The sequence below is a fragment of the Malaclemys terrapin genome, chromosome 4 (assembly GCF_027887155.1).
Source record: "Malaclemys terrapin pileata isolate rMalTer1 chromosome 4, rMalTer1.hap1, whole genome shotgun sequence".
Classification (NCBI taxonomy): Eukaryota; Metazoa; Chordata; order Testudines; family Emydidae; genus Malaclemys; species Malaclemys terrapin.
Genome location: NC_071508.1, coordinates 133,902,661 through 133,929,375, shown reverse-complemented (window position 1 = coordinate 133,929,375; position 26,715 = coordinate 133,902,661). Strand labels below are relative to the sequence as shown.

General features: G+C 40.5%; 1 protein-coding gene across 1 annotated transcript in view; it reads right to left on the bottom strand.

Annotated features, from left to right (window-relative positions):
- The window catches only part of TDRD9 (tudor domain containing 9), a 164,681-nt gene that overhangs the window by 100,515 nt on the left and 37,451 nt on the right, over positions 1–26,715 (bottom strand). The window contains exons 3-7 of the mRNA XM_054024976.1: positions 22,736–22,836; positions 22,144–22,365; positions 17,503–17,625; positions 14,072–14,152; positions 10,885–11,049 (exon numbers count right to left, since the gene is read on the bottom strand). Of these exons, the coding sequence (XP_053880951.1) occupies positions 10,885–11,049; positions 14,072–14,152; positions 17,503–17,625; positions 22,144–22,365; positions 22,736–22,836 (692 nt within the window). The remainder of the gene's footprint in view (positions 1–10,884; positions 11,050–14,071; positions 14,153–17,502; positions 17,626–22,143; positions 22,366–22,735; positions 22,837–26,715) is intronic.

Genomic DNA, 26,715 nt, shown 5'->3' with positions numbered 1-26,715 from the left:
GTGGCATAATAAGATTGCCAAAGATGGACATAAACTGAACAACCAGTGAGACCACAAGAAGGACCTTGCTACAGATTGATCTGGCTGGCTTGATCCACTTGATCTGCAAGGAGACTACATCCCTTTGGGATTTGTGATGATGGCGATGATGTGTGCTAACACCATTATAAAGCAAATGAGATGTACCATGCCCTTTAGAAACTTAAAATCTAATTATGAATGATGCAACAGGTTAGAAAAATTCACACTGGGCTGCTACTGAGGTTTGTGGCACTTGAGGATTCTGCTTATCAGAAATGTTTAATAACTTTTTATGGTTAATTATCCTTCTCCCACATCAACACCCTTTCTGCTATAAGGGTTAATCATTTTAAAGTGACAGAGGAAGAAAGAGACCTGGTGTGTTGGTTGATCACAAGATGACTATGAGCCACCAATGTGAGATGGCTGCGAAAAAGGCTAATGCAATTCTAGATGTATTAAACAAGGCATTTCCAGTAGAGATAGAGGAGTATTAATTCCCTGGTACAAGGCACTGATTAGACATCATCTGGAATACTGTTTACAACTTGGTCACCCATGTTCAAGAAAGATGAATTCAAACTAGAACAGAGGCACAGAAGATCTATTAGGATGACCAGAGGAATAGAGAGCCTATCTGATGAGAGGAGGCTAAAATCTTGGCTTGTTTAGCCTAGCAAAACAAAGGCTATGGCCTTGGCTACACTCGGGACTTCGCAGCACTGCCATGGCAGCGGTGTGAATCGCAAGTGTAGTCGCGCCACCAGCGCTGCGAGAGCTCTCTCTCGCAGCGCTGTATGTACTCCACCTCTCCGATTAGCAATGACCTGGGGGGTTCTCCATCTTCCGCTGCATGGGGCACAGTCTCTTGCTAAGCTCATCTGGGTACATCTCAATCAATTTCCTATTACTGCAGGAGCCTGAGGCACTGATGTACCACCTTCCCTTTTATTCTCTGCATGTAGCACATTATACTTTAATCTCCTGAGGGCTGTAATGCTTTGGTCTAATTTCAGTTTTTGGTTTAGTGTGTGGATGCTGGGTAGTATTGGTGGTCCCCTTCTGGCCTTAAACTTGGTCCTGCTAGTGAAAGCAGGGGGCTGTACTCGATGACCTTTCGAGGTCCCTTCCAGGGGGATGTCAAATGACAGTTACTTTTTATTAAGACTGCCAGTTGAATCTTTGTGGCTTCACTAGCCCCTTTAAGGAGTTACAAATTTGAAATAAAAAGCCTCTGTGATTTCGTGAATAGATACATTTATGGTGTTCTAGTATCTGAGCCCAAATTTTAGAAAGGAGGTTCAATTATCTGTATATCATTCACTCACTGTACCATAAATGTTCTTTACAGTCTAGTATATTACCATGCATTTTCTGGGTCATTCATGCTAATACCTAAACACAAACTCTTCATGAATATTTAATGAGACAGCTAAACAACAAGGGGACTCAGTCTAAAGTAAAGGTTATACAGCCTAAGTCAAGCCTTACAGCTTTCTCAGCAAATTTGCTGTTCCACGTGAGTGGGTTACAATGCCGTGCGTAGTTTGAGATAGAAAAGTTTGCAGCCGTAAATGCTCATTTCATATAGGTACTCCAAATAGTCACGTCTAAAATCACCTCAGATCAGTCTTCCTTCTAAAACCCCATTGAAAGACGCAAGAACTGCTCTAGATCAAATTACAAAAGTGTTCATCCAGTACACAGAAAATTCGGAAATGGGTCAGTTGTGGCTTTGTCACAAGTGCAGTGAATAAAGTGTTGTGCAGCCTCAGGAGCAGACTGGGGAGCAGAATGCAATTCAGTCACACACTATCTTCCAGTTTCTCCCTGCTCTGGATGGAAAGTACTCTCCACAAGCCTTACGCTGTGCAGCAGATGTCGCCTTGTACACCACCATAGCTGTGCTGGCCAGGATGTCAGGAGTGGAAGCCACGACTCTTCCCCATCACCCTCCTCTTCCCTGCCCGCCTGGAGTTGGTGAAACAGGGCTCTATGAGGCTTTCTCTCCCGTCTTTGCTGCTACTCATGGTAAGTGCATGCAGGATGGGCCACAATCTGATCCACAGTAAGGAATTATCTGTAAATGTGGATGTCTCATATCCTCTTACAAGAGACAGAAGCCATGGAATAATATAGCATTGAGCTTCTAGTTAACTTACCATAATTGCTTTTACCAAAAAATATTGTTTTGTTCACTGTGATAGCAATACATAGAAGGAAAAGTTACTCTTGCACATATAATATGGATTAGTTTCAAATACCGTCTCATTGCAACTATGCTCATTCAAACCCAGATGGAGGGGAGTCTGTGACAATTAAGTCATCTTTATTACAAGCATACTGTAAAAAAAAAAAAAAAAAAAAGCACACACTATCTGGCTTTTAAATAATGCAATTACTCACAGGTACTTGTTTTCATTAGTCTTCTCTTCTCACATCCTGCCCAGCAAAATCCTTTGTAGACAGCATGATGGCTCCACCAATTAGAAAGCAAGAAGCAAAAAAATCCATCATAGGTGGTACATAAACCCTAGTCCACCCATTTTCTCAGTAAGAAAGCTTCCAAAGCAGGAAAATAGATAAAAACTTAGAAGAAAATATTTCAAGCAACAATCTCTGATGGGAGACAAGAAAGATGAAAGAAGAGACTATCACAACAAACAAGATCAGTAAGTAATCTTCCTTCCTTTTCCCATCCCATTCAGCAGCAACCATTACAGGCAGGACAGAGAATGCAGAATTACCTCAGAGGAGAATTTACCTATAGTGGAGCTTGTAGAACCAACTAGCCAGAGACATGACCAACTGGTAAGGGTTTCATCATTTTGAACATAAAACATTCTCACAGATAATAGTGATTTTATTGTTGGCTGTGCCTTCACTACAGCTCTCAAAATAAACTATTTACCATTTTTGAAACTTTAGCCAAACAAAAAACTACAGAAAGATGAAGCACACCACAGTAAGGAAGGGGAAGAAAAAAAAATAGGCTGAATACACCTAAAGTGCAGGGGAAGAGACACCAAGAAACTCAATTCTCTGTATCTTGGAAGAGCAGTTGATGGCAACTATGTTACTGTGATAGAAAACAATTTCAGGAATACGTCGATGGATTTGAGAGGGAGATCTATATGCACTTTCAAAACTAACAACACTCAATCTGAAGGACCTAAATCCACACCGTGTAGAGGTAAAGCATAGGAGTTTATTACACACAGCGCTGGCAGAGTGTCACCTTGCTTATTAGGCTCAGAGACACTGTCTATCAATTGATTACAATAGAATATATAGATTTTCCATGGGCGGGGGAAAGTGATGGGGTAGGCAGTTCCACACCCCGGGGTTGGTTTTGCAGCAAGACAAGGTAGCATATTAGCCAATGGTTAAAAGGTTATATGATAGCTCCGCCCCTGGTCTCAAGTTAGCAAGTTATCATTTAATTAATACTTTGATAAAATGTTATTAGTATAAAATATATATGTTGAATTCTGATTTGGGGTCCATAGGAATGGAGTAACTCCTTTGATTGTCCAATAGGTACATTCCTAGGGATTAAAGCAAAGAAACAGTGAAAGTATATGGCAATAGATTGTCTTCTTTATGTCTTAAGGCAGGGCATTGGTCCCTGGGAAGGGAGGTGGAAGGATGCCATCTCTTATACTGACATGTGCCAATTTTCATAAACTCAAGGTTGGATCTGTGGGGAGACTGTTCCCTACAGAAGAGGCTGACACAATAGGAACAGAGATCCTTTGTTCAATCTGAAACATTGGATGAAACATAATTATTCAGTTATTGCTTCAACATCTGGCATTTCTACTGACCAAGCATATCTTAGCAAAGGCAATGTTATCTGTTTACCCCAGCTTTTCTCTTAGTTAATCACTATCTGCTAGGCCTCTGGTCTCTTGACTGACTCTGGACTTTGGGTCTGGAAAAGAACTGGCACAATCCATATACCAGGTTGCTATATAAAATGCACATGGATTTTAACCCTTCAGTCTTTGTCCTTTTCTTTTCAGAAGGGAGTAAAATAGTCTCTTCACCCAGTAATAGCAACCAATGTCCCTTCCCTGAGTAGGGAAACATCAGCAGGAAATTAGAAGACTCAAAATTTAACAGCAAATAGCTAAAGGTGTAAAAATAAAAGAGTACATCAGAAGCAAAAAGTCTGTGAAAGGATCAATAGGTCTGCTAGAAAACCAGAGTTTAAAAATTGAGAGATGAAGGAAAATAAGGTCATTGTTGAAAAGCTATGTGATTTCTTTGCAACAGTCCGCCAAGGATGCTGGGGAGACACTATCCTGAACCTGCTCTTTTCTGGTAACAAAAAATACCATCAGAGATTGGAGGCATCAGAAAAAGAGGTGGCACAGCAAACTGATAATTTACAAATCAGTACATCCCCAGGCTCAGATAGTATACACATTCACGGTTCTGAAGGAGTATAAGTATCAGAGGCGAGCTGATAATAATATGCACTTATTACAATAATACAGTATGTAAATATGTAAATTAGGCCTCTGTTCTAAAGAACTGGAGGGCAGCTAATCTACAGTAGTCCCAATATTTTAAGGGGTCTCTAGGACCATTCTGAGGAATTATAGAATAGTAAGCGTTATATCTGTACCTGGCAAATTGATTAAAATGATAATTTAAGAAAAGAACAAAAAATATTTTAGGTCATGATGTGAGTGATATGGTCCAAACCAGCAGTTTCCAAAGGAACTGACATTTCACTAATCTTAGAATTTTTTGAACATGTCAATAAAGTAGTGGATAAAGGAGAACTGATTAACAACTTATTTAGACTTCCAAAAGACTTTTGAAAAGGTTCCACAAAAGAGACTATCCAAAGCTAGTTATTCACTGGGTGAAAGGCGAAGTTTTGTCATGAATCAAAAACTCGACAGGGGACAGAAAGCAAAGGGTAGGATTAAACCGTCAATTTTCATCCTGCCAAAAGATTAACAGTGAGGTGCTGCAAGATTCCACACTGGTTCCTGTGTTAATCTGTTAATTATCTGAAAGAGGGAATGAGTAATGAAGTAGTAAAAATTCCAGCTGACAAAGTTATTAGGGTTAGTCAGGACCAGAAAGGATTGAGAAACTAGAGAGAGACCTAACAAAGGCAGGTGAATGGGCAACATGATGGCAAATGAAACTCAGTGTCGATAAATGCAAAGTAATGCACACTGGAGGGAAAAATTTAAGCTACTTGTACACCTTTATCAACTGTAGCACCATTGTAACAGCTCAATGAAGACCTCTGCTCATGGTCCGCTTTTTGGTCACAGTTCATGGTGGATAAAAATTGATGTTTTGTTGAAAAATGATTTTGTTATTTGAATTACAAAAAGTTTTCCATTTAAAAATAAACCTGTTTGAAATGAAATCTGAATTTAATACAAAATACGCTAAGGCATAACATTTATTATAATATCTTAAAATTTATAGTTAAATAAATATAAATATGATGACTCCATGGGCATCTGTCAAAACCTTTGATTTAAAGGCTGCTTTTCTATATAAAAAAAGAATCAGGAGAAAAACATCTAACTTTTGAGGTCAAGCTTTCTAAATATGGCACAATAGGTCATGTACTGTATTAAGGGCTTGTTTTGTTTAATAAAAATAAAATGTTATATGCTGTTTTGTGTTTTTAATTAAATTTTAGTTACCATCCTAATGCAGCTTGACAAGTCATGAGCTAATAATTATCTAATAAGCAATAATTCCCCATTTTCTAAACATATTAATTGTAGATTTTTAATAAGAATCTGAAAATTATGCTATACAATTGCTTAAATAAATTTATATACTGTATATACTCATTCATAAGCCAAATTTTTTTTAGTAAAAAAGGGAAGCATCAGAGAAGGGGGTCAGATTATGAACGGGTATAGAGAGGGAGAGGTGAGACACAGCTCCTCCCCCCCAACAGAGGGGGCAAGGAGAGGCAGCACAGCCAGAAGGGAAGAGGCGAGGCCAGAGTCTCTCTGCTTCTGGCCACGCTGCTCTCTCCCCAGCCTCCAAAGCAGCTGCAGCTCCAGCTCCGGGGCTGGCAGGCTGTGGCCGCACCGCCTGGCCCAGCCTGCCAGAGGAGGCTGTGGCCGCGCTGCCCAGCCTGGCCCCCCGGAAGAGGCTGCGGCCAGGACAGAGACATCCTCCCCAAACCCACCCCAGCAAAGGTGGGAAGTGATGGGATGGGGAGAGTGTGGGGTCCAGGGCTAGGGGTGGGGTCATGTGGCAGGCGGTCACAGGGGTTACTCCCCTGACCCCCAGCTTCTCCCCCCCACCAAAAATGTCCCCACCAGTTGCTGTCCTGGCCCGTCCGGGTAAGCAGCTGGTGCGCTGAGACACTTTGTTTACTTAGGTTTACCTCTGTGCCTGCGGATGCTCAAGGTAAACGAACTGTCTTGGCCCGCACCAGTGGCTTATCCTGATGTCCCGGGAGCCAAAGTTTGCCGACCTATGAACATTTTCCAATTTTACTTATCCATCTTGGGGGGGGGGAGGGAGAGATCGGCTTATAAACGAACTGGCTTACGATCGACTATATACAGTACTTATAGTGACCCCACCTAGGCAGCACAAAAATGTACCAATCTAGTGTGAAAACTCTTTTTAGTTGTAAATAAACATGCTTTAATGGTTATCAACCAATGAGAATGTACTTTTCTTTAGAGAATAACTGAAGTACAAATAGAAGAACAGGAGTACTTGTGGCACCTTAGAGACTAACAAATTTATTAGAGCATAAGCTTTCAAAGCTGATTAAAATCAATGACATTTCCAGTTGGTGATTTAAATCCACCCTGCCACAGGTACACAAGATGATAAGGAACAGAATGCTGAACAATATGGATAAATTATGCCTTTTATATAAATCAATAGTTCAGCCACATCTGAAATACTGTGTGCAGTACTGGCCACCTCTCCTCAAAAAGGATATTACAGAACTATAGCGGGGGCAGGGGAAGGGAGGTCAGAAAAGAACAACGAGAATGATCAAGGGCATGGGAAAACTCACTGAGAGATTCAAAATCTTGAGACTTCTTACCTTACAAAGAAGACAAATTTATTAATGATAAAAGGAGAGAAGGTATACTGAGAGCTTCTGTTCTCTCTCTCTCAAACTCAAGAACTGTGACTTGAGAACCCCTTAATGCCAACTGGCAAGGGGTTACAGGAATGTCCTCATTCTGATACATATATTATGGTTCACTGAAGAATGTCATGTGAGGTCTGAAATAAAAGCCTGGGTCACAATGGCCATTGATATCATTGTGAAAGGTTATGTACAGATAGCATGTGAGGCATTATGGACAATGGACATAATACTGAAAATTTGTTCTTAAGGCTTTGCATTAAGGCATGAGTCATCAGCAGAGATGAAAAACAGCTTCTGACAGAAAACCTTACACAATGGATGCCCATTTACAACGAAGATATCAAAAAGGTGTGAAGTCAACAGGGAAGCAGCACACAGGGAAAACAAGCCATGGGTAGTTATAATGTCTAAGTAGAAACAGTGAGCTTTGGGCATATAACTAAAAGGCAAAGAAGACACCCTCTTATCCCACACCTAAGAAGTAAATGAGCAGAGTGCTCACATTCATGAAAATGGGATCTCAGCCAACCTTGGTTGAAACGCTCCAGAGGACTTAGGGCAGGGGTCGGCAACTGATGGCACGCGAGTTGATTTTTACTGGCACGCTGCTGGCAGCCGAGGTTCCGGCGCCGGCCCAGATGAACGGAACCCCCAGCCGGCAGCAGGCTGAGCGGAGCCGGCAGCCGGGACCCCGGCTGGCAGGAGCCGGCAGACGGAATCCCAGACCGGCAGCAGGCTGAGCCACTCAGCCCACGGTCAGTCTGGGGTTCTGGCCGCCAGCCCCGGATTCTGGCCGCCAGCCCCTTGCCAGATGGGGTCCCGGCCATCAGCCCCGCTCAGCCTGCTGCTAGCCTAGGAGACCAGCCGCTGGCCCCGCTCACCTTGCTGCTGGTCTGGGGTTCCAGCCACCCGGCCTCCTGCCAGCCGGGGTCCGGGCCTCCGGCCCTGCTCGGCCCTCCTGCCGGCCTGGGGTACCAGCAGCCAGCCCAGGGCTCTGCAGCCCTCATCAAAAATTACACTACAATTACCTTAAAAACTTGAAAACTTTGTTTGTATATTACAGTAATCATTAAAACATGTATAATGTTAATAAATACATAGGTTTGATTAAACAAAGTAGCTGTACTTATGTGCCCGTGCTTAATTTGTGTTTTCGATTATTTCCCTTCTAAAAAAATCTTGCATGTCTTACACCCCCAGAAAGGGCATCTTGCACCCCAACTTAAGAACAACTGCACTAAACTGATACGATCTGCATTTTAATTTAAATTTTAAATGAAGCTTCTTAAACATTTTAAAAGCCTTGTTTACTTTACATACAACAATAGTTTAGTTATATAATATAGACTTACAGAGAGACCTTCTAAAAACGTTAAAATGTATTACCGGCACGCAAAACCTTAAATTAGAGTGAATAAATGAAGACTCGGCACACCACTTCTGAAAGGTTGCTGACCCTGACTTAGGGGGTGAGAAACTTATTCTTACTCACTACTCACTTGAGCCTTGAATCTTTGATGATAAACTTATTCATGTTTTCACTATAGATATATCTAAATGCTGAGACGTTAAGCAAGGTGCTGATCATGAGTTCAGTGATACAATCTGACATGGACACTGTTTGTGTTCAGTGGATAAGGGGCTGAACGCTTCAGAAATACTCGGGGACTAGGGTGCACCTACTGTTAATCCGCAAAGCAAAGTAAGGCTGGAATACCTCAGAAGAGAGTGCTTGAGTGGCTAACAGGTTTGTGATGTCAAGGAGTTGACACCCAATTAGCGCACACAAGACTTCCTCATGCTGAAGTCAGGGGGGTAACACAGCGACTCACAGCCCTGGGTATCCTGAGAACCGTCACAAGAACAAGGGGACATTCCATTAAATCTAAAAGTTGGGGAGCACAAGACTGATAGAAGGAAATAATTTTTCACACAATGTGCCACTGGATTCTGGAACTCATTGCCACAAGAAGTCACTGAGGCCAAGAATTTAGCAACATTCAAAGGAGGATTGGAAATTTACATGGATATCAAGAAAACCCAGAGTTATTACAGTTAGTAGCAACAAATATTTTGTAATGGATATTAACCTCAATCTTCAAGGTTTAAACCCATCTCTAACTATCAGAGTTTAGGATGAGACACTAATATGGAAGGAAGGGGGGTGAGGGGAATTACCAAAAATCTGCCTACAGTGGGGTTCTTACATTTTCCTCTAAATCATCTGGTACTGGCCACTCTCAGACAAGATAGTGGACCAAATGAATCTCAGGTCTGATCAAATACAGCAATTCCTATGTTCCTATACATTACAGGGAGTTTACCTTAAGTCCATCATCACCTTCTCTACAGCACCCAGAAGGTGAAATTGCCTTAATCAATGAGTATTCAGTTGAAACTGATTGTACATTTGACTCTAGGTTGGGCACTTAGCAACTTCCTAAGAAACTTAAGTTAAAATTCCATCTCTTCTGAACATTAGGCAGTCAAGCCCAAGAACTGTGGGTTGCAGAAAACAACCAGACTTCGTGACAGGAGTGAAGCACAGTATAAAGTGATGCTCCAGAGGTCACAGAACCAGGAGTGATGGGGCCACTCGCCAAACAAGCAGAAATTGTTTCTGAAAGCGTCTCTCAAAAATATGGGATCAACTTGCTTCCAGAAGCTGGTTGGTTGGTTGGGCCTTCTTGCTGGAGATGAATCAGTCAGCTTTTGTATATCTCAAATGCTGACACACTTACTAGAAAACATGAAAGCGAAAGCCCAAAGTCTCCGTAGTTCTGCAAAGTTTTCCTTGCCTAAAGAAATAGCAGGAAGGAATAGAGAGGTTCCCTCTCAAATTGACACCCCTAACAACCTAAACGTTCTCTCTCCCACCCCACCAAAAAAAACCTTTAACAAACAAATAAACCATCCAAAAAAGCCCAGTTTTTACCCCCAAAAAAAGGAGAGACGAACTACAGAAACCCCACTAGGAATTGTACCATTGCTATTGACTTTAGGTGGAAGGAGTTTGGGTACTATGGTGATGGGAGCAGTATGAAACTAAGATAAATAGATGCAGGTGGGAATGATGCAGGAAGCAGGAGATTGAGGGATGCAAGTTACCCAATCTGGTTGTCACACCAGACTAGGATGTGTGGAATAGCAGCATTTACTGGAACTGCAAGTCCAAAAAGATGATCTAAGACTCCAGCACAATAATGCTGAGACTATGAGAAATGTGGGGCCATGTTCCTAAAAATGAAACGTGCCTTCATTATGATGCAAACCAGACTGGAAGGGTGGTGGTGAAACTCAGACCACTGATAACTACAGGGGCAGAGCATAACATGAGACTGAGGGAGACCCTCTACAGAAAAAGTGCACTGCTGAACAAAAACCTTCACTGTTTTTGTACTATAAGGAGGAAAAGAAGGCAGATTTAGAGCGGCATAAGGAGTGAGGTACCCAATACTCCATGTTCCCAGAACGCAGGAAGCAAAGAACAAAAAGTGGGTGGAATGGGGGGTTATATACTAATTCACAGGTCTTCTCATTCTGCTTCCTGATTGGTGGAGGCATTAAGCCACTGTAAAGTCTGTTGCTGGGTAGAATGTATAGACTCATGTAACACCATAATTCTGTAATTAGTATCTAGACTTTCAGAACCAGTTTAATAATTTATCTAGGCATCATATTTTTGAAGAGCCCATCCCAAATGCTATCTTGTTATAACAAAGGAAACAGAATATTGTTCACTATACCTTGATGTAATTAATGTGCCTCAAATCATTAAGATAGTATTCTTCAATGGCATAGGGCTTGCCTTCCACCTCGAACACGTAGGCTGGATACAGTTTGTTACGAATCGGAACCACAAAGTAGTCAGCAAATTCTTTACAGTTAATTGTAGCAGACATCAAGATTACCTGTTAAAAAGAATTTGTATAATTTAGTTAAATGTTAGCAGTAAGCCACATCACGTCACACTAAGATTCAAAAGAGTGAACAAAGTTATTGCTATGAATGAAAACCTAACTGAATATTTAACTCTTCTTTAGCTTATGATTCCTACACAATCCTTAACAGAAGAAAAGTTTATGCCAGACATTTTGTGAATTTAAAGAGAAATTTAAATGCGAGAGACACAGGTCACCTAGACTTCCTCCCCAGAAGGGCAAGACTACTCCCTATGATTCATTTACTAATATCTAGTTTTAAGCATCTCAAGTGATGGGACTTATCACTCTCTTTGGAAAATTATACCCCAGTTTAACATTTGCCTAAAATATTTTTTAAAATATCTAGATCATTTTAAGGCCAAGTCTACACTATGGGTGCTACAGTGGCACAGCTATGCCACTGTAACCCTGTAGCATAGATGCAAACAACAGCGACGGCACTGGGTTTTCTGTCCCTGTAGGAACTTTACCTTCCTGAACAACAGTGGCAGGGATTAGGCTGGCATAATATGTCACTCGGGGATGTAGATTTTTCACTAGGTTTTTTTGGGAGGGGGCGGGGGGGGCTAGTGAAGACATACACTAAAGCTTGAATGTATTTCAAGATGACAAGGGGCCATGGAATCAATACTTAGGGTCAGATGTTCTATCCTGTTCTGCTTAGCAGCACAAAGAAAGCAGAAGTCACCCACAAGTCACCTGCTGGCAATTCCCTGGCACGGAAGTCATCAAAAAGTGTACAGCCAGCATAATCAGCCTAGATACACTACTCCCTGTGGGAGACAAAATTTACGGGGCAAGCCAAACAAATGACTGTAGTGCACATTCCTCCAGCTATCCTTAGCTGGCATACAGATGGTGAGAGTTTGCTAGCCCAGGTTGGAACAACCTGTGATCTCAGAGAATCAGGGAACTGCAAATGGTTGTTAGTTCTCAGCTTCTTTTTCTCCCTCTCCTGGGATGCCCTGAGCAATTATAGTGGATGGAAGTCATCTTTTGCTAGACGCTCCCCTACACTCGGCCAAGATCAGTCAAGTTCACTATGAGGGCTCCTATAGCCCAGAACAGAAACAGAGTAACAGAACTATTCCGCTCCCACTGTGATGCAGTAGGCAGCCGGCCTGGGAGCTGCTGAAGCAGGAATGATACAGCAGCTGCTCAGCGAACTGCCAGCTCACATCACAATTTTTTCTGGGGTTGCAATGCAGTGGCAGCCAGTTGAGGAGCTGGTGCTCTCTAGCCTCAAGGCTGATTTATACTCTTCTGTTTAAAACCCATAGGGTGCATCTCAAGGAGTATATTTATATTTCATGATCAAACAATCTTTTTAACAGTTTCCCTGAAGGGCCATAAATGACCTTGGATCAAAGGTTGGATACCACTACCTTAAACTAGTTTCCCCCCACATCCCCACTACTTGCTTAGTCAAGCTATATTAGCTCTCTCTCTCACACACACTCTTCAATGCCCTAATCATGTTTGCTGCTATTCCCCAACCCCCTTTCAATTTGACAATATCTTTCTTTTAGCATAACGCTGATGGGGAGTGCAGTATTGCAGTTTCTGTCTTCCAAAGCTATACAGAGTAACTACTACCTCCTGCTTCGTGACATGATGCCTCTGCAGCTCAAAACTGAGCTGACTTTGTTTCCAACTCTCATTTCAAACTCATCTGATTTGCCAACCTCCGACTTCAGCATTTGAACTTTTGAGACATCTACTCTCACTGAACTTGTCCTATATTATTTTTCCCAACTGTCTCAATTTGCATTTTTCCAAACTGAGTCTCATGGTTACTTTCTGCCTAAAAATTCTAATCTCTCAAGGCCCCTTTGCAATATTTCTCTGGTCTACTAGGTGTTTGCAACTCCTCCCAGTACAATAACTCAGAATTAATCTTTATTTCCCTTCTAGATTATTAAGAAGAGATTTAATAAGATCAGACCATACACAGATATGATTGATACCTACTAGTAACAAGAGTTCTCTGACTATAGTGCCTCTGCAGCTGCAAACTACTTAAGTGGGATACCATACCACAGGAGCTATAGAGCCAGAGTGGTAAAATCATTAGGAGCATTGACATCAACCATGGACCCAAATTTTCTAGAACCAGCACTGAGCTACGCTTAAATGTTTTAGGCTGGCAGAACTACCCTATGAGCTGTGTCATTACCTCAGCCCACTATGCAATTTAAGTCACTTTTAAGACTTAAACAGCAGAGACTTGATTGAACATTTCCACACCAAGACTTTGCACACTACATTTGCACAAAGGAGAAAACTAAAACTTATTTCTTCATATGTGCACAGAAAATTTCAACTGTAAAGTTGTATTAGCAGATTTGTATATATACAGTAATATAATACTTGTATTTTTGCTATTTTCTCAAGAATTTTGCTCCATTTAAAGAAAATATACATAACAAATGGGGGGGAGGGATAGCTCAGTGGTTCGAGCATTGGCCTGCTAAACCCAGGATTGTGAGTTCAATCCTTGAGGGGGCCACTTACAGATCTGAGGCAAAAATCAGTACTTGGTCCTGCTAGTGAAGGCAGGGGGCTGGACTCAATGACCTTTTGGGGTCCCTTTCAGTTCTATGAGATAGGTATATCTCCATATATTTTTTTATTTGTGTCTAAAAATATCACATTTATCCAAGCGGAAGCACTGCCCTCAACATCCAATATTTAATTCCACTCAAATATTCATCTTATATTTTCTGTAGCCCTAAGCACATTTTAGAAATTAATCCATCCTAACATTAAGAAAAAAAATCTTAGAATACATTATACTGGTCAAAGAAGAATGCCTGTTAGCCTACTAACTTACTAGAACTGAGGAACTCTATAATATTTTAACTTAATGTGAGTCACTATTTTCATATCAGCTCTTCAAAAACTATACGCAGTGCAGAATGCAAACGAGTAAAGCTGATCTTGAGAATGTTATTCTATAAAAGAAGAGTGGAAAGCAATTCAAACTTGCCTTCACAAATCGTGAATTTGTATGCAATAGTTTACGGACTACCAATAGCAGAAAATCCATTTCTTCAGTACGTTCGTGCACCTAGAAAAAGAAATTATTTATATACATATATATGACTCGGGTATATTTGTTTTAACCCCCAATTCCTCCTTTTCCTAGCCTCCTCTTTTACTGGTTAATATCACATTCTACATTTTTCTAATTTAGACTAAGATTTTCATGGCTGGAAGTGTGTCTTTTTAAGCATCTGTAAATCACCAAAGTTAACATGCCTTATAAGTCAGCACAGCAGTTTTGAACATCTGAAAATTCCTGTTAAAGATTTTTATAAATAATTAACTTTGTGGGGCAAAGGTAGGTAGCTAATAATCAGCACTGGCCACTAGTTCCACTAGGCAGAACAGTAATACCTGCAAAAAGAACATGAGTACTTGTGGCACCTTAGAGACTAACCAATTTATTTGAGCATAAGCTTTCATGGGCTTCAGCCCATTTATAAAAGATGCATAGAATGTCCATTCTGAAGAAATGGGCTGTAGCCCATGAAAGCTTACGCTCAAAATAAATTTGTTAGTCTCTAAGGTGCCACAAGTACTCCTGTTCTTTTCATGGATACAGACTATCACGGCTGCTACTCTGAAACCAGTAATACCTGCATTATTACTGTCAAACAGGGCTGGCATCAGACTACCCTTGGAGGTAGAGTACGTATTCAATGCCATTATTCATTCAGTATTGACAAATATAAAGTAATGTATATTGGTGAGAATAAACTAAACTAATACTATACCTTAATGAGTTCTATATTAACTGTATTAACTCTGGAAAGAGATCTGGGAATCACTACTGACAGTTCAATGAAGACCTTTCTGCTCAATGTACAGCAGCAAAGCCAAAGCAAGCAAAATATTAGGATGCATAGGGAATGGGATGGAAAATAATACTAAAGATACTAAAACTGCCATTATATAATCAGTGGTACACCCTCACCGAGAATCCTGTGTTCTGTTCTGGTCATCCTACCTCAAAGGATGTAGTAGAACTAAAAGTGGGATTTTAAATAAGTAGCTAGAAGATGAGGGGCATAGACAGGACTCCTCTGAAGAGAGACTGAAGAGATTAATACATTTTCAAGTCAGAAGGGACCATTTATAATTTAGTCTGATCACCCGCATAACAGAGGACATAGAACCTAAACAAATATTTCTGCATCAAGCCCATTAACTTCAGTTTGAACTATAGCATATATATTACAAAGATATCCAGTCTTGATTTAAAGACTTTGACTGATGAAAAATTTACCATATTCCTAGGCAAACTTTTCCAAAAGTTAATTACTCTGTTAAAAAAAATGCATCTTATTTCTCTTCTCAGTTTATCAAGCTTCAGCTTCCAACCACAGGATCTCATTATGCCTTTTTCTGTTAGATTAAAGAGCCATCTCTTATCAGAAATCTTTCCCACATAAGTACTTGCACACTGATCTAGTCATGGACGTGGCCTTCTGAAGGGGTCACGGGCTCTGCCTACCAATAACAGGCTCCACAAGGGGGAATGGGGCAACTCAGGTTCACTTGGGACTAGTTAACTCACTGAATAACTGGGAGGCAGAGGCAGGGAGCACCCATGCATGATAAAACAAACCTACCCCCCCAAAAAGGGTCTGGCTAGAGAACAGAGGCTCCTAGGAGAAGCCATGTCCCCAAAATGCAGAAAGAGAAACTCCCCAAGTGGAGGGCTCTTTGGGGAAGCTGATGAGGGAGCTCACTAGGAAAGGAAACAAAGGAAGAATAGTCCTAGGTGGGAGAGGCTCAGAAAGGGAGGAACTATAAATTCCAAGTCTCAACAAAACCTGGAAGGACTTAATCAAATAGCAGCAGAAGCCCCAGATGAGAGGATTTATATACAGTTCTGAAGAAGGGTCATCATAGTTTGACTACTGTGGGGACCTTGACCCAAGTGGAGAGACCCTTCCTCAGATAAGAGGCCCTGACTCCTGAAAAGGATACCAGGTCAAGAAGGCACTATTGGTAAGGGACTTGACATAGGTGGGGCTGACGGACTAAGGTTAATTTAGTCCCTTCTCCCTCCAGCAAAAGATGCTGGAATGTTGGCTTATTTATATAATGTTCTGCCTTTGGTTTAAGAAAACCAGAATCCTGAAGGGGCACTATTCAATATTCATAAGCTTCATTGGACTTATTGAAAGCCCACTAAGTGAAATTGAGGCTGAGATGTAATTGCGGAGCTGCACTGGACCACTAGGGGGCACTCCAGCCATGAGTGCCCCATCACACCTTCGCCTGGATGAACTTGAGCACCTTAAATCTCTAACTATAATGGCATTTTTTCCAGACCTCAAATCATTCTTTTTTGAATGCTTTCCATTTTTCCAACATCCTTTTTGAAGTATGGACATCAACATTGGATATTATTCCAGTAATAGTCTTGTTTATGCTGTATACAGGAGTTAAAACCATCTCCCTATTCCTACTTGACATCCCCCTGCCTATACACTCAAGAATCATATTCACCCTACTGGCTACACCACCACACTGGGAATGCTCCTATTCAATCTATTATGTACAATGACCTCTAAGTCCTTTTCAGTGTCACTGCAGTCCATGATTCAGTTCCATATCTTGTAAATGTGACCTACGTTATTTGTTTCTAGATACAGGAACTTGCATTTGGCTGTATAAAAACGTTCAGGTCTATTTACCTTAGAACAGAGGAAGATAAATAGGGACATTATAAAAACTACCCAAATTAATGAATGGCATTCTTGAGAGAGTAGACTGGAAGCATCTATCAAACTGTTTCAGGACAGCAATAGAGAAAACTCTTATCAGTGAATAAACCAGGAACAAAAACGGTACCTTGTTTTACCAGACCTAATAAAATGCAGAGAACTGCAAAGCAAGTCTAATGGTTCTTTCTTGCTCATACTCCTGGCCATAGGAGGGCCATATTTTTTTCTCCAATACAGCCTTTAGTGCTGTAATGAGGTCTCTGAAGACCAAGGATCCTCATTTAAGGCAACGACAATCACAAAGTAGTCCCCTCCCCAGATGCAAAGAGATGCCTGGCTAGCAATGAGCCCCTCAGCAGAAATCCTCATAGTAGATTTCAGACATCAGTCATTTGAAGAGGTGTGTGAAGAGTTAGATGCCACCTCATAAACATTTCAATTAAAAACATTTCCTCAAGCCTTTAACATCTCTATGCAGAGGATCACTCTGGAACTGAGTCAAGTCGGAAGTTCTAGAACTTAGCCATGATACTCCCAGAAGAATCATACAAGGGTCTTCATAAATGTTCAAAGGGATCTTCACAACTAAACTCAATTTAATTCTCTAAATCAGAGTAATAATGATAAAAACAGCATGAGTTTTTCCTTGAAATTGAGGTTAATTTTATCTTCAACTTACTTCATCTATGAAGAGGTGTGTAAACTCTGCAAGGCTTTTGGCACCAACTATTTTCTGAAGGAGCACTCCAGTTGTCACATAAATTAATCTTGTGTCCTTTGTTGCTACTTTCTCTAGCCCAACCTAAAACATGGGGGGGGGGAATATTTCATTACTCCAAATATGTTTCACACATGACATGCTATTGGACAGTTCAAAATTCTAAGCAAAAAGCACAGATGTGTGATGCTTCCCATAAACAGGTATATCTGAAGCACCGCAGATTGAAATGCAGTATAAATCAGTTATGAGAGCCCATTTAAACTTGTGAAAGCAATTAATGAAGTGTCTTTTCCATGCATTGTAACTTTAGAGCCCACAACCAATTAACTAAGGTGGAATGGAACCGTATCTCCCTGGCAAATCTCGAACCACAAACATAAATTTACATAAATCAAGGACATTTGAGAGTAGTTTGAAACTTCAGCTGTTGGTCCAACCTGAAAAACTGTTCTTTAGGAGATTTTAAAGTGGGGGGGGGGGGAAATTTGCTGATCTCATCTTCATTCAAAATGGCCAAAGGTGTTCTGCTCAAAATTAAACAAAAAATGAACCAGGCGGGGAGTGGGGAGGAGACCATCTTCAGACAGAGACCAAACATGGGTTGTGTAATCCCAAAGAGATGAAAGTTCTGCACAGTTATGTTAAAAGGAGGGTTTTTAATCATTTAAAATTTTTGTAACCTTAACTATTTTGGGTGCTGCTAGACTTCAACTAGTTTTCCAGTGCAAAATCATCTTCCTTATTTTTTATTTCTTTGGGTTGTGCTCAGTCCACACAAATCCTAGTAAAAATATACATGAAAAATATCCTGAAGACAACAGGACACATGAAACCATTTTACACTTTTAAGCCTTTTCCTCCCATAGTGAACCAATTAGCAATGACATAATTTTTAGTTCAGAGTCTCAGCATAAAAGGTAAAGCATGCCATCTAGCAATAAAAAAACTGGAACACACCTGGAGTATTGTGTCCAGTTTTGGGCCCCACGCTACAAGGAGGAAGTGGAAAAATTGGAAAGAATCCAGGAGAGGGCAACAAAAATGATTAGGGGGCTGTGGCACATGACTTCTGAGGAGACTCTAAAAGAACTGGGATTATTTAGTCTGCAGAAGAGAAGAGTGAGGGGGGGATTTGATAGCTGCTTTCAACTACCTGAAGGGTGATTCCAAAAAAGGATGGATCTAGACTGCTCTCAGTGGTACGAGATGACAGAACAAGGAGTAATGGTTTTCCTATCTAAGATTGAGCAAAATTCCTTCAGTTTTTTTGAAGTTATGTGAAAAATCAAACTTTTCCATTATAAAGACTCCTAATGTATGTTTTTCTAAAAAATATGCTCTAAGAATTATTTTGGGAAGTTACACGGCTTGTGTTATACAGGAGATCAGACTAGAGGATCACAATGGTCCCTTCTGACCTGAAAATCTAACCAAACGTTATGACAAAGGTTACAGCAAAATCAGCTCAAATCCGAAACTTGACATGGACAATCTGTAGTGAGGACTACAGCACTTTTGCATGGTTGGTGGGGAAAGGGAAATGTAGACTGAAAATGAGCATAGTACATGCTTGAAAATTTTCACCAAGCAAAAGCTAATGAAGTCCTGCTCTTTCCTGCCAGCTCTGCCTTTCCTTGCCCAACCTCACAGGCCCAGAATCTTCTGCTCTCAAACTGCTGTTAGAACATCAACTTCTGTAAGTGAGAATGGACATTTTGGAGATTGTGGGGAGTAGGAAATCGTAGGATTTAGTGATAATATTTGAGTGGAGAAGGAGTTGAAAGTGACACCAAGGTTGGAGCAGAATGGATGACAGAGCTGCTCCAATAATTGAGAAAGGATGGGGAAGGGTGGATTTAGGAGGGAAAAGAAGTTAAGCTTTTGACAGGTTGAGAAGTTGTTGGTGCAAAGACATCCATGAAGAGATGTTTGAGACAATCAGATGCAAGTTGGGACAGACAGGAGAAGATAGATCTAAAGGTATTAACACAGACATGGTAAAGCCAACCAGATGGATGATGTTATCTAAAGAGTTCAAACGAACAGAAAGACCAAATATAGTTCCCACTGAATAAAGTTACAGAACAACAGAAAAAGAACACACGCAGTGAAAGATTCTTAAGAAAGAAAGAAAAAGAGGCATGAAAGCTGAGTCTTTGCAAGAGGAGGTGAGTTTCAAAAAGAACCAAGTGAATCTAAGACCAGGGTGCTGAGGCAGAAAAAATGGAGGATGGGGTTAGGAGAGGAAAGCTTATGCTTGACAGTTTGTTATTTGTTAAGCATCAACAACGTGCTTAGCATCTACTTTTGGGTTTTTAGTAGTGCTTTTCACTGTGGCACCCAACTCCTTCAGGCCAGTACCTTTGATCTAAAATATTCCTGTGACATTATTGACATGAACTGTGACCGTATAGATCATTGTTGCAACCACAGTGCTATAGTTACACCAAATTTTGTACAAAGGAGGTCAAGTAAAGTATCTATGGAAAGGTTGTAATTTGCTGGTTATGATTATGTTGTCTGTATGTGTGTATCATTTTTGTATTTGAAGTTACGAATATTGGCTATGTACTTGTAGCTCAAGGTGTTTGACTTTAAGTAGCATCAGTGAAGCATTTGGTCAGCTTCTTGAGAAAGGACTATCCTGAGTAAGTGCCCAATCAAGAAACATTTAACTGACAATGGACTTTGGGAGACGCCAATCCACATCTGAGCTATCCTGGGAACGTTCAAACTAACATTAAACAATGCAAAAGAAAAAAGAAAAGAAGGGAAAAGCTGAATCATTCATGGACATGTGACTTGCCCAAGTGGCTACAAACTCCATCTTGTTGCTGTGATTTTGCACAGGAGAACAAAGGGGTTTCCGGCCACAAGAGAGAGAATATAAAAGGACCTGGAAACCTCTCCATTTTGTCTTCAGCTGACTCAAGAGATGGCCTCTCCACCCCAAAGAGATGCCTGAAAGAAACTAGGACAAAGTACTGTAACTACGGGGGTGTGAATGATTGCTGGACCCCGGCCATACACCACAACATTGGTCTGAAAAGGATTGGGCCCAGACTAGGAAGGAGTCTAGTCTGCAAAAGAAGCTGACTGGAACATCTCTGAGGGTGAGATTTACCTGTACTCAGTTTCCTACTGTATTAGGCTCAGACTTGCACGTTTTGTTTTATTTTGCTTGGTAACTTACTTTGTTCTGTCTGTTATTACTCAGAACCACTTAAATCCCACTTTTTATACTTAATAAAATCACCTTTTGCTTATTAATTAACCCAAAGTAAGTAATTAATACCTGGGGGAGCAAACAGCTGTGCATCTCTCTCTATCAGTGTTACAGAGGGCGGACAATTTATGAATTTACCGTGTATAAGCGTTATACAGAGTAAAACAGATTTATTTGGGGTCTGGATCCCATTGGGAGCTGGGTGTCTGGGTGCTGGAGACAGGAGCACTTCTTAAACTGTTTTCAGTTAAGTCTGCAGCTTTGGGGGCATGGTTCAGAACCCTCAACAAGGCAGGGTTCTAAAGGCCCAAACTGGCAGAGAAAACAGGCTTAGAGGTAGCCTCAGCACATAGGGTGACAGTCCTAAGGGGGTCTCTGTGACCAAACCCGTCACAATTCCCTTTAAAGAGGATTATGAGATTGTGGTCAGAGAGGATTAATAGGAGAAGGGATTGCAGAGCGAGTTGTAGGTGAAGAGGAGGCAGCAAGGACAGAATCTTTATTTTACAAAGAGGAAGGAAAACGCTATTTCACAAGAAAAATGGGGCTGAATGAAGAAATACTCAGGAGGAAGGCCACATGGTTTCCATTTTTTCTTGCGGTGCTGAACAGAACCCCCGCCCCCCCAAAATCACTGAAACAGAACTGCTGTTGGGACACAGAAAGAACAAGCAATAGGAAAGAAAAGAAGGAAGAGTACAAAACCCTTTGCTTCATCCTCCTGCCTCACTCACACTTCTTCCTGAGCCATGCTCTGCTCCAGTGAAATACCACTTCAAGGTGGTGAGGTGCCAGCTATCTTGGTTCCACAGCAATGCTGTTTGCAGGGCTTTGCCAGCTCTTCACTAGAGCAGCAAGTGCATGGGGAAGGGAAGAAGCACTAATCCATCATGTACCAGGTGGCACCCTCCCTCCCCCATTCATATCCACAAGCCACAGTTTCTTGCCATGCCCCCAAAAATTGTGACAGGTGATAGCAAAAACTCATCAGATTTGGGTCACGACAAGAAATCCCAGTTAGGGAATACCTGAACAATAGTTATCAAACTATTTATGTTGCAAAATCTATGCCACAAAATGTAATAACTAGACAATGTGGACAATTTAAAATGTCTGTTGGAGTCTAACTTTTGCATTTCCTGGTTGATCATTTAAATTGCGCTACTTTAAAAAAAAATGAAAATTGGTTTGCTTTTAATAACCAACTCCAGCTAAGAAACTCCAGTTCTACCATAGTTCTACTTTAAAAGCTATTTACACTGCTCCTGGGTTACTTATGGTATAACCAACGTGCTAAAGGAAGGCAGAAAAAGAATCCCCCCCTTCCCCATTTCCAAATCATGCACTTTATACAGATTGTTACATTATCATACCTGATAGCCTACAAATCCACCTAATGCCCATGATCGCTCCTTGCTAATCCATCTTGCAATGCTGCTGGCACCAATTTTTCGAGGTTGGGTAACAACAATGTTGCAGTAGGTAGAGCGCTGACTGTAGTAATCCAAAATATACTGTGGAAGTTGCGTACTTTTACCACTACCAGTTGCTCCATGTACAATTACAACTGAATTGCTTTCTATCAAAGAAACTACCTGAAATTAAATTTTTTAAAGAATGCTCATGAGACCACAAAATATTTCAGGATAGAATTTCAAATTTTCTTATTTACTTCCATGATATTTTTTTTTTTTAAAGAACTCATTTAAGGTAACAAACTGATGTGCACATATATACACGTGTATAATGTCTAGTTAGAAACAGTAACTGAAATGTTTCAATTATGAAAAAAATGTAGTAAAAATTGGCCTTGTGCAACAAACAGAGCCTTTCAATGAAACCATAAATTTAATCTGGGATGAATTTAATACCAAAATTTTCCTTCTGAAAAATACCATCAGTGTTGATTTGCAGTTTTAGTCTATTAACAGCAGAAGTTCAATTAATTCAATAACTATAGCTTACCTCTTCCTTACATCTGGTTATGGGCAAATCAGGGTATTTATAATTAGTTTTTGGTATACAAGTCACATCATGGGATTCACATAGAAGTGGTGATGGAGTAACTGGAAAGAAAGAAAATATCGAAGTCAAGTTCCTGTAGTTACAACAACAGAAATGTGAGCTAGTGAATACATTCACTTTATCTGAAAAGCACACTTCTTCAAAGGACCCTATATTACTCCTGGGGGGAATTCTGCGCATCTGCGGATGCACAGAATTCTTCTGTCCCGCATAACTTTGTATATTCCCGCATAAAATACATTTTGCCCAAGCAGTGCTGCAGTTCTGGGGTGGTACTTATTTTCTGTGGGGGGAAAAATTCTCTGCCCAGTACTGCAGAATTCCCCCAGGAGTAGAAGTTCATCACAGCACCCTGCCTGCGGAGCCAGGTTTGGACAGAGCGAAGCACAAAGGGCTGCTGGTGGGTCACAGACTGGGGCTCAGAATGGCTGGGGGGGGGGGGAAACAGACTGAGGCTTGGGCTCAGGAACTAGTGGGATGACAACGTTGAGCTTGAGGATGGGGGAGAGAGGCTGCAGAGACCCATGGGGATGGGGAGTGCGGACACGGGGCAGATGTGCCTGACTGAATAGGAGGGGCTTGGGGTCAGCCAGGGTCTGCATGGGGGAGGCTTCCCAACTCCCTAACAATCTCCCCCGCACCTCCGTCCAAAAACAAACAAACAAAAAAAAAAACTTCTCCCACCCACACCCAACACCCTCCAAGTTCACTCTTAGGTTCCTTCCCTCTCCTTCAACTCCTCCGTTACCCCTGACTCCCCCCAAGCCTTTGCACTACTTCTGACAGGTGCAGGAAATACAGTTCTGTATTTTAATTTAAATAAATTACTCAAAGTTATGCATTAATATGCCTAATAAGGAATCTATTTGTAAGAAAGAAAAAAAATTGACCAGAATTTTTTTTTGTCTGTATTGTTATAGACATACTTGGTGACAGATATTTTGAAATAAATTACCAAAATAATTTAAACTGGCATGATTACATTGTGTTATTTTGACAAATAAAATATGCAGAATTTTCAAATATTGTGTGCAGATTTTTTTTTTTTTTTGGCGCAGAATTCCACCAGGAGTACTATATCGAGATTTAGCATATGTATTTGCTTATTAATACTCAGAAATGTATTAGGTAATTCTTCTAACAAACTGAAGGGATCTTTTCTCCATATATGCAACTGTTGGGATTTTTTGGTAGTTACTCTAGAAAGCATTTGTTTACCCCATTGTCTCTGTGCGCTAGTGTCATGCTCACACACTACTCTCCAATCTTACATGCTATTGGAACTGCTCTCTGCATAAGCCTTTTTTCCTTTCCTCTTTACCCCAGAGAGCCAAAGATCCTGCACAGTCCTCACAACTATTATTACTTCCATCACAGTTCCTAGGAATCATATCCAGGTTTTCAGAGCAACTACCAATTTATCCAACTCTTCCAAACAATTGGATAAATGGAAAGATCCTTAACTACACCCTTACACCATTTGTTTCCTTTCATCCCCCCATCCTCACAATGAAATCCTTTTCCTTGAACTACAAACTAAAGTCATATTTGGACATGAAAGTCTGATATTAAACACTGTCGTCTTCATCTAACAGCTGATCATTAACTTTTCTCTTAAGTAAATTCTACAGTCTCGCAGCCGGGACACCAAACTAAGAGAATTTCCAAATTCATTTATGGGCACAGTTACTATGGGGAAATATGGAAGAACATAAAATCTTTTGATGCGCACATCACCATGGCACATGTATAGTAAAAGAGAGTAAATGCTAGCTTTAAAACAAGTGGAAAAAAAAAAACAAGAATACCTGCTCTGTAGGTAAATACTTTTATGAAAGTGCAATTAGATATCATGGGTGAAAACCCAGCCCTACTGAAATCAATGGTCGAGCTCCCATTGACTTCAGAAGAGTCAGGATTTCACCCTAAGTCATAAAATTCACTTATATGAATAGGCAAAGAGTAACTTTAAAGTTCAAAATGTAATTTTGAAACATGGGAGGATTCCTTATTTTAAAAAGTATAAAGCTATGAATAAATACCTTTCCCAGTTTCGTTGCTTTTCTGAGGAATAACGACTATGAATGTTTTCACAGAACACAGATTAGATTAAAAATTCTGAGGCAGAGACTGTCTTCCTATGCATTTGTAACATCTGTATTATTATACTGGTAACAACGAACATATCAGAATTCAGAGCTAAACAATAAAAATAATTATACAAGAAGCAGCACTAAGTTTTTTGTTAGGCACTTCTAGAATAGTTTCTACTGCGAATAGGAGCTTCCACAAACAATCCTTCCCATAATGTGGAAAGAATGTAGAGAAGCCTAGATTCTAATATAATACATGAGAGCAATAGGTTCAGATAATTGCTACATACTGGTTCAACTCGCATCAACAAAATATGGACAAGACAGAAGTTAGTATTAAAACAACAGTCCCTAAAGAATATTAACGTTGTCCTTTTCAGACATGATTCTAAATATATTCCCCAGGAAAAAACTCGTATATAGCATTCTGTCACAACATCATGATGCAAAGGATAACTGGCTGCCCTCTGGCACATTCAAAGATGTCACTACTGAGACATCAGTAGCTCTGCATGATTTGACCAACACTGGAAGAAGTCTCAAGCTGTTAGGGAAATGCTTCTGGCATCAGTGTATTTAAACCATTGTTGCTAAAATAATGTCAATTTTAAGCTATTTAAGATATTTCTATGTAATAATTTTATTACACTCAGTACCACAAAACAAAAAAACAGCACCCTGTTAACAATATAAAGGACACAAGCATGAAAGTCCAATTCCAAAAGTAAAGAAAGGAATTAAAGGAAAAGGTAATAAATATAGATGTGGTAGCAGCTTTAAGGACAAGTTTTTAAAAGAAGCTTTATGGTATTCTTTAAGAGTGGGAAGGAATGGAAAAAGATGGCATGAGTTCTACACTCTAGGGCTTAGCATAGCAAAAGCACAATATATTGCAAATTTAGACACAATGGTGGAATCCTTATAAATGGTAGGTGGACTATTGACCGACAACTGTTCTAACCCCAATCTCAACAAACAGATCTTTAATATAGCCAAGGCCAATACTAGTAATGGCTTTAATAACCATAAGACTCCACATATATATTGAGCAACAGAAAGATCAATTTAACCTTGAGGGATAACATTTCAAATTTCTTAATGACAACACACAATAGGAAAATTTATCAAGTTTCCCTTCTTCAAGTCATAAGGTCCACAGATCAATTTACACACTTTAGCTGCTTGCAGTTTGGGGACAGAACCAGGTCAGTCATTGGCAGCCAGGGAACAACCCACCCAAAGAAGTTCCCTCCAGTTGAGGTAACTTCTATAGCCAAGACAATTCAAGTCTACTTTCCTAAAATCACAGAGTGCATTAAATACACTTTGAGGGAAAAGTACAATAATTTCTCCTACTGCAGAATATGGGAAATCTCACATCATAATTATAAACCCAAACTTTTCTTTCAACCACACATTCATTTTAAACTTGTTTGGTCCCAGATGGAGGATTGGTCTTGCAGTAGCAGACCTCATCTGTGAAACAGACACATTCAAAGATCCAATGCGAGGTCAAACAAGCCTGAGAGCCATCTTTAGCCAGAAAGGCATAAAAACAGTATTATTACCATTCTTGTTCCTGATCTGGGGAGCAGTGGAGAAGTGGAAAGACATAACAGGGGCCTTGCCCAGCTTTGCAAGAGGTTGTTCACAACCTCATATCCTGGATCCTGAAGCACAGGGAAGTTACAGACTACTTTACTTACTGTTTCCAGATACAAAGCAGCCACTCACCAGCCCAAACTGACTTATGATGAGCAAGATATTTCTTGGTGTAGGAGCCACTCTGTTAATTTTACTTCTGCCATCTAAGTGTTCATCACCACT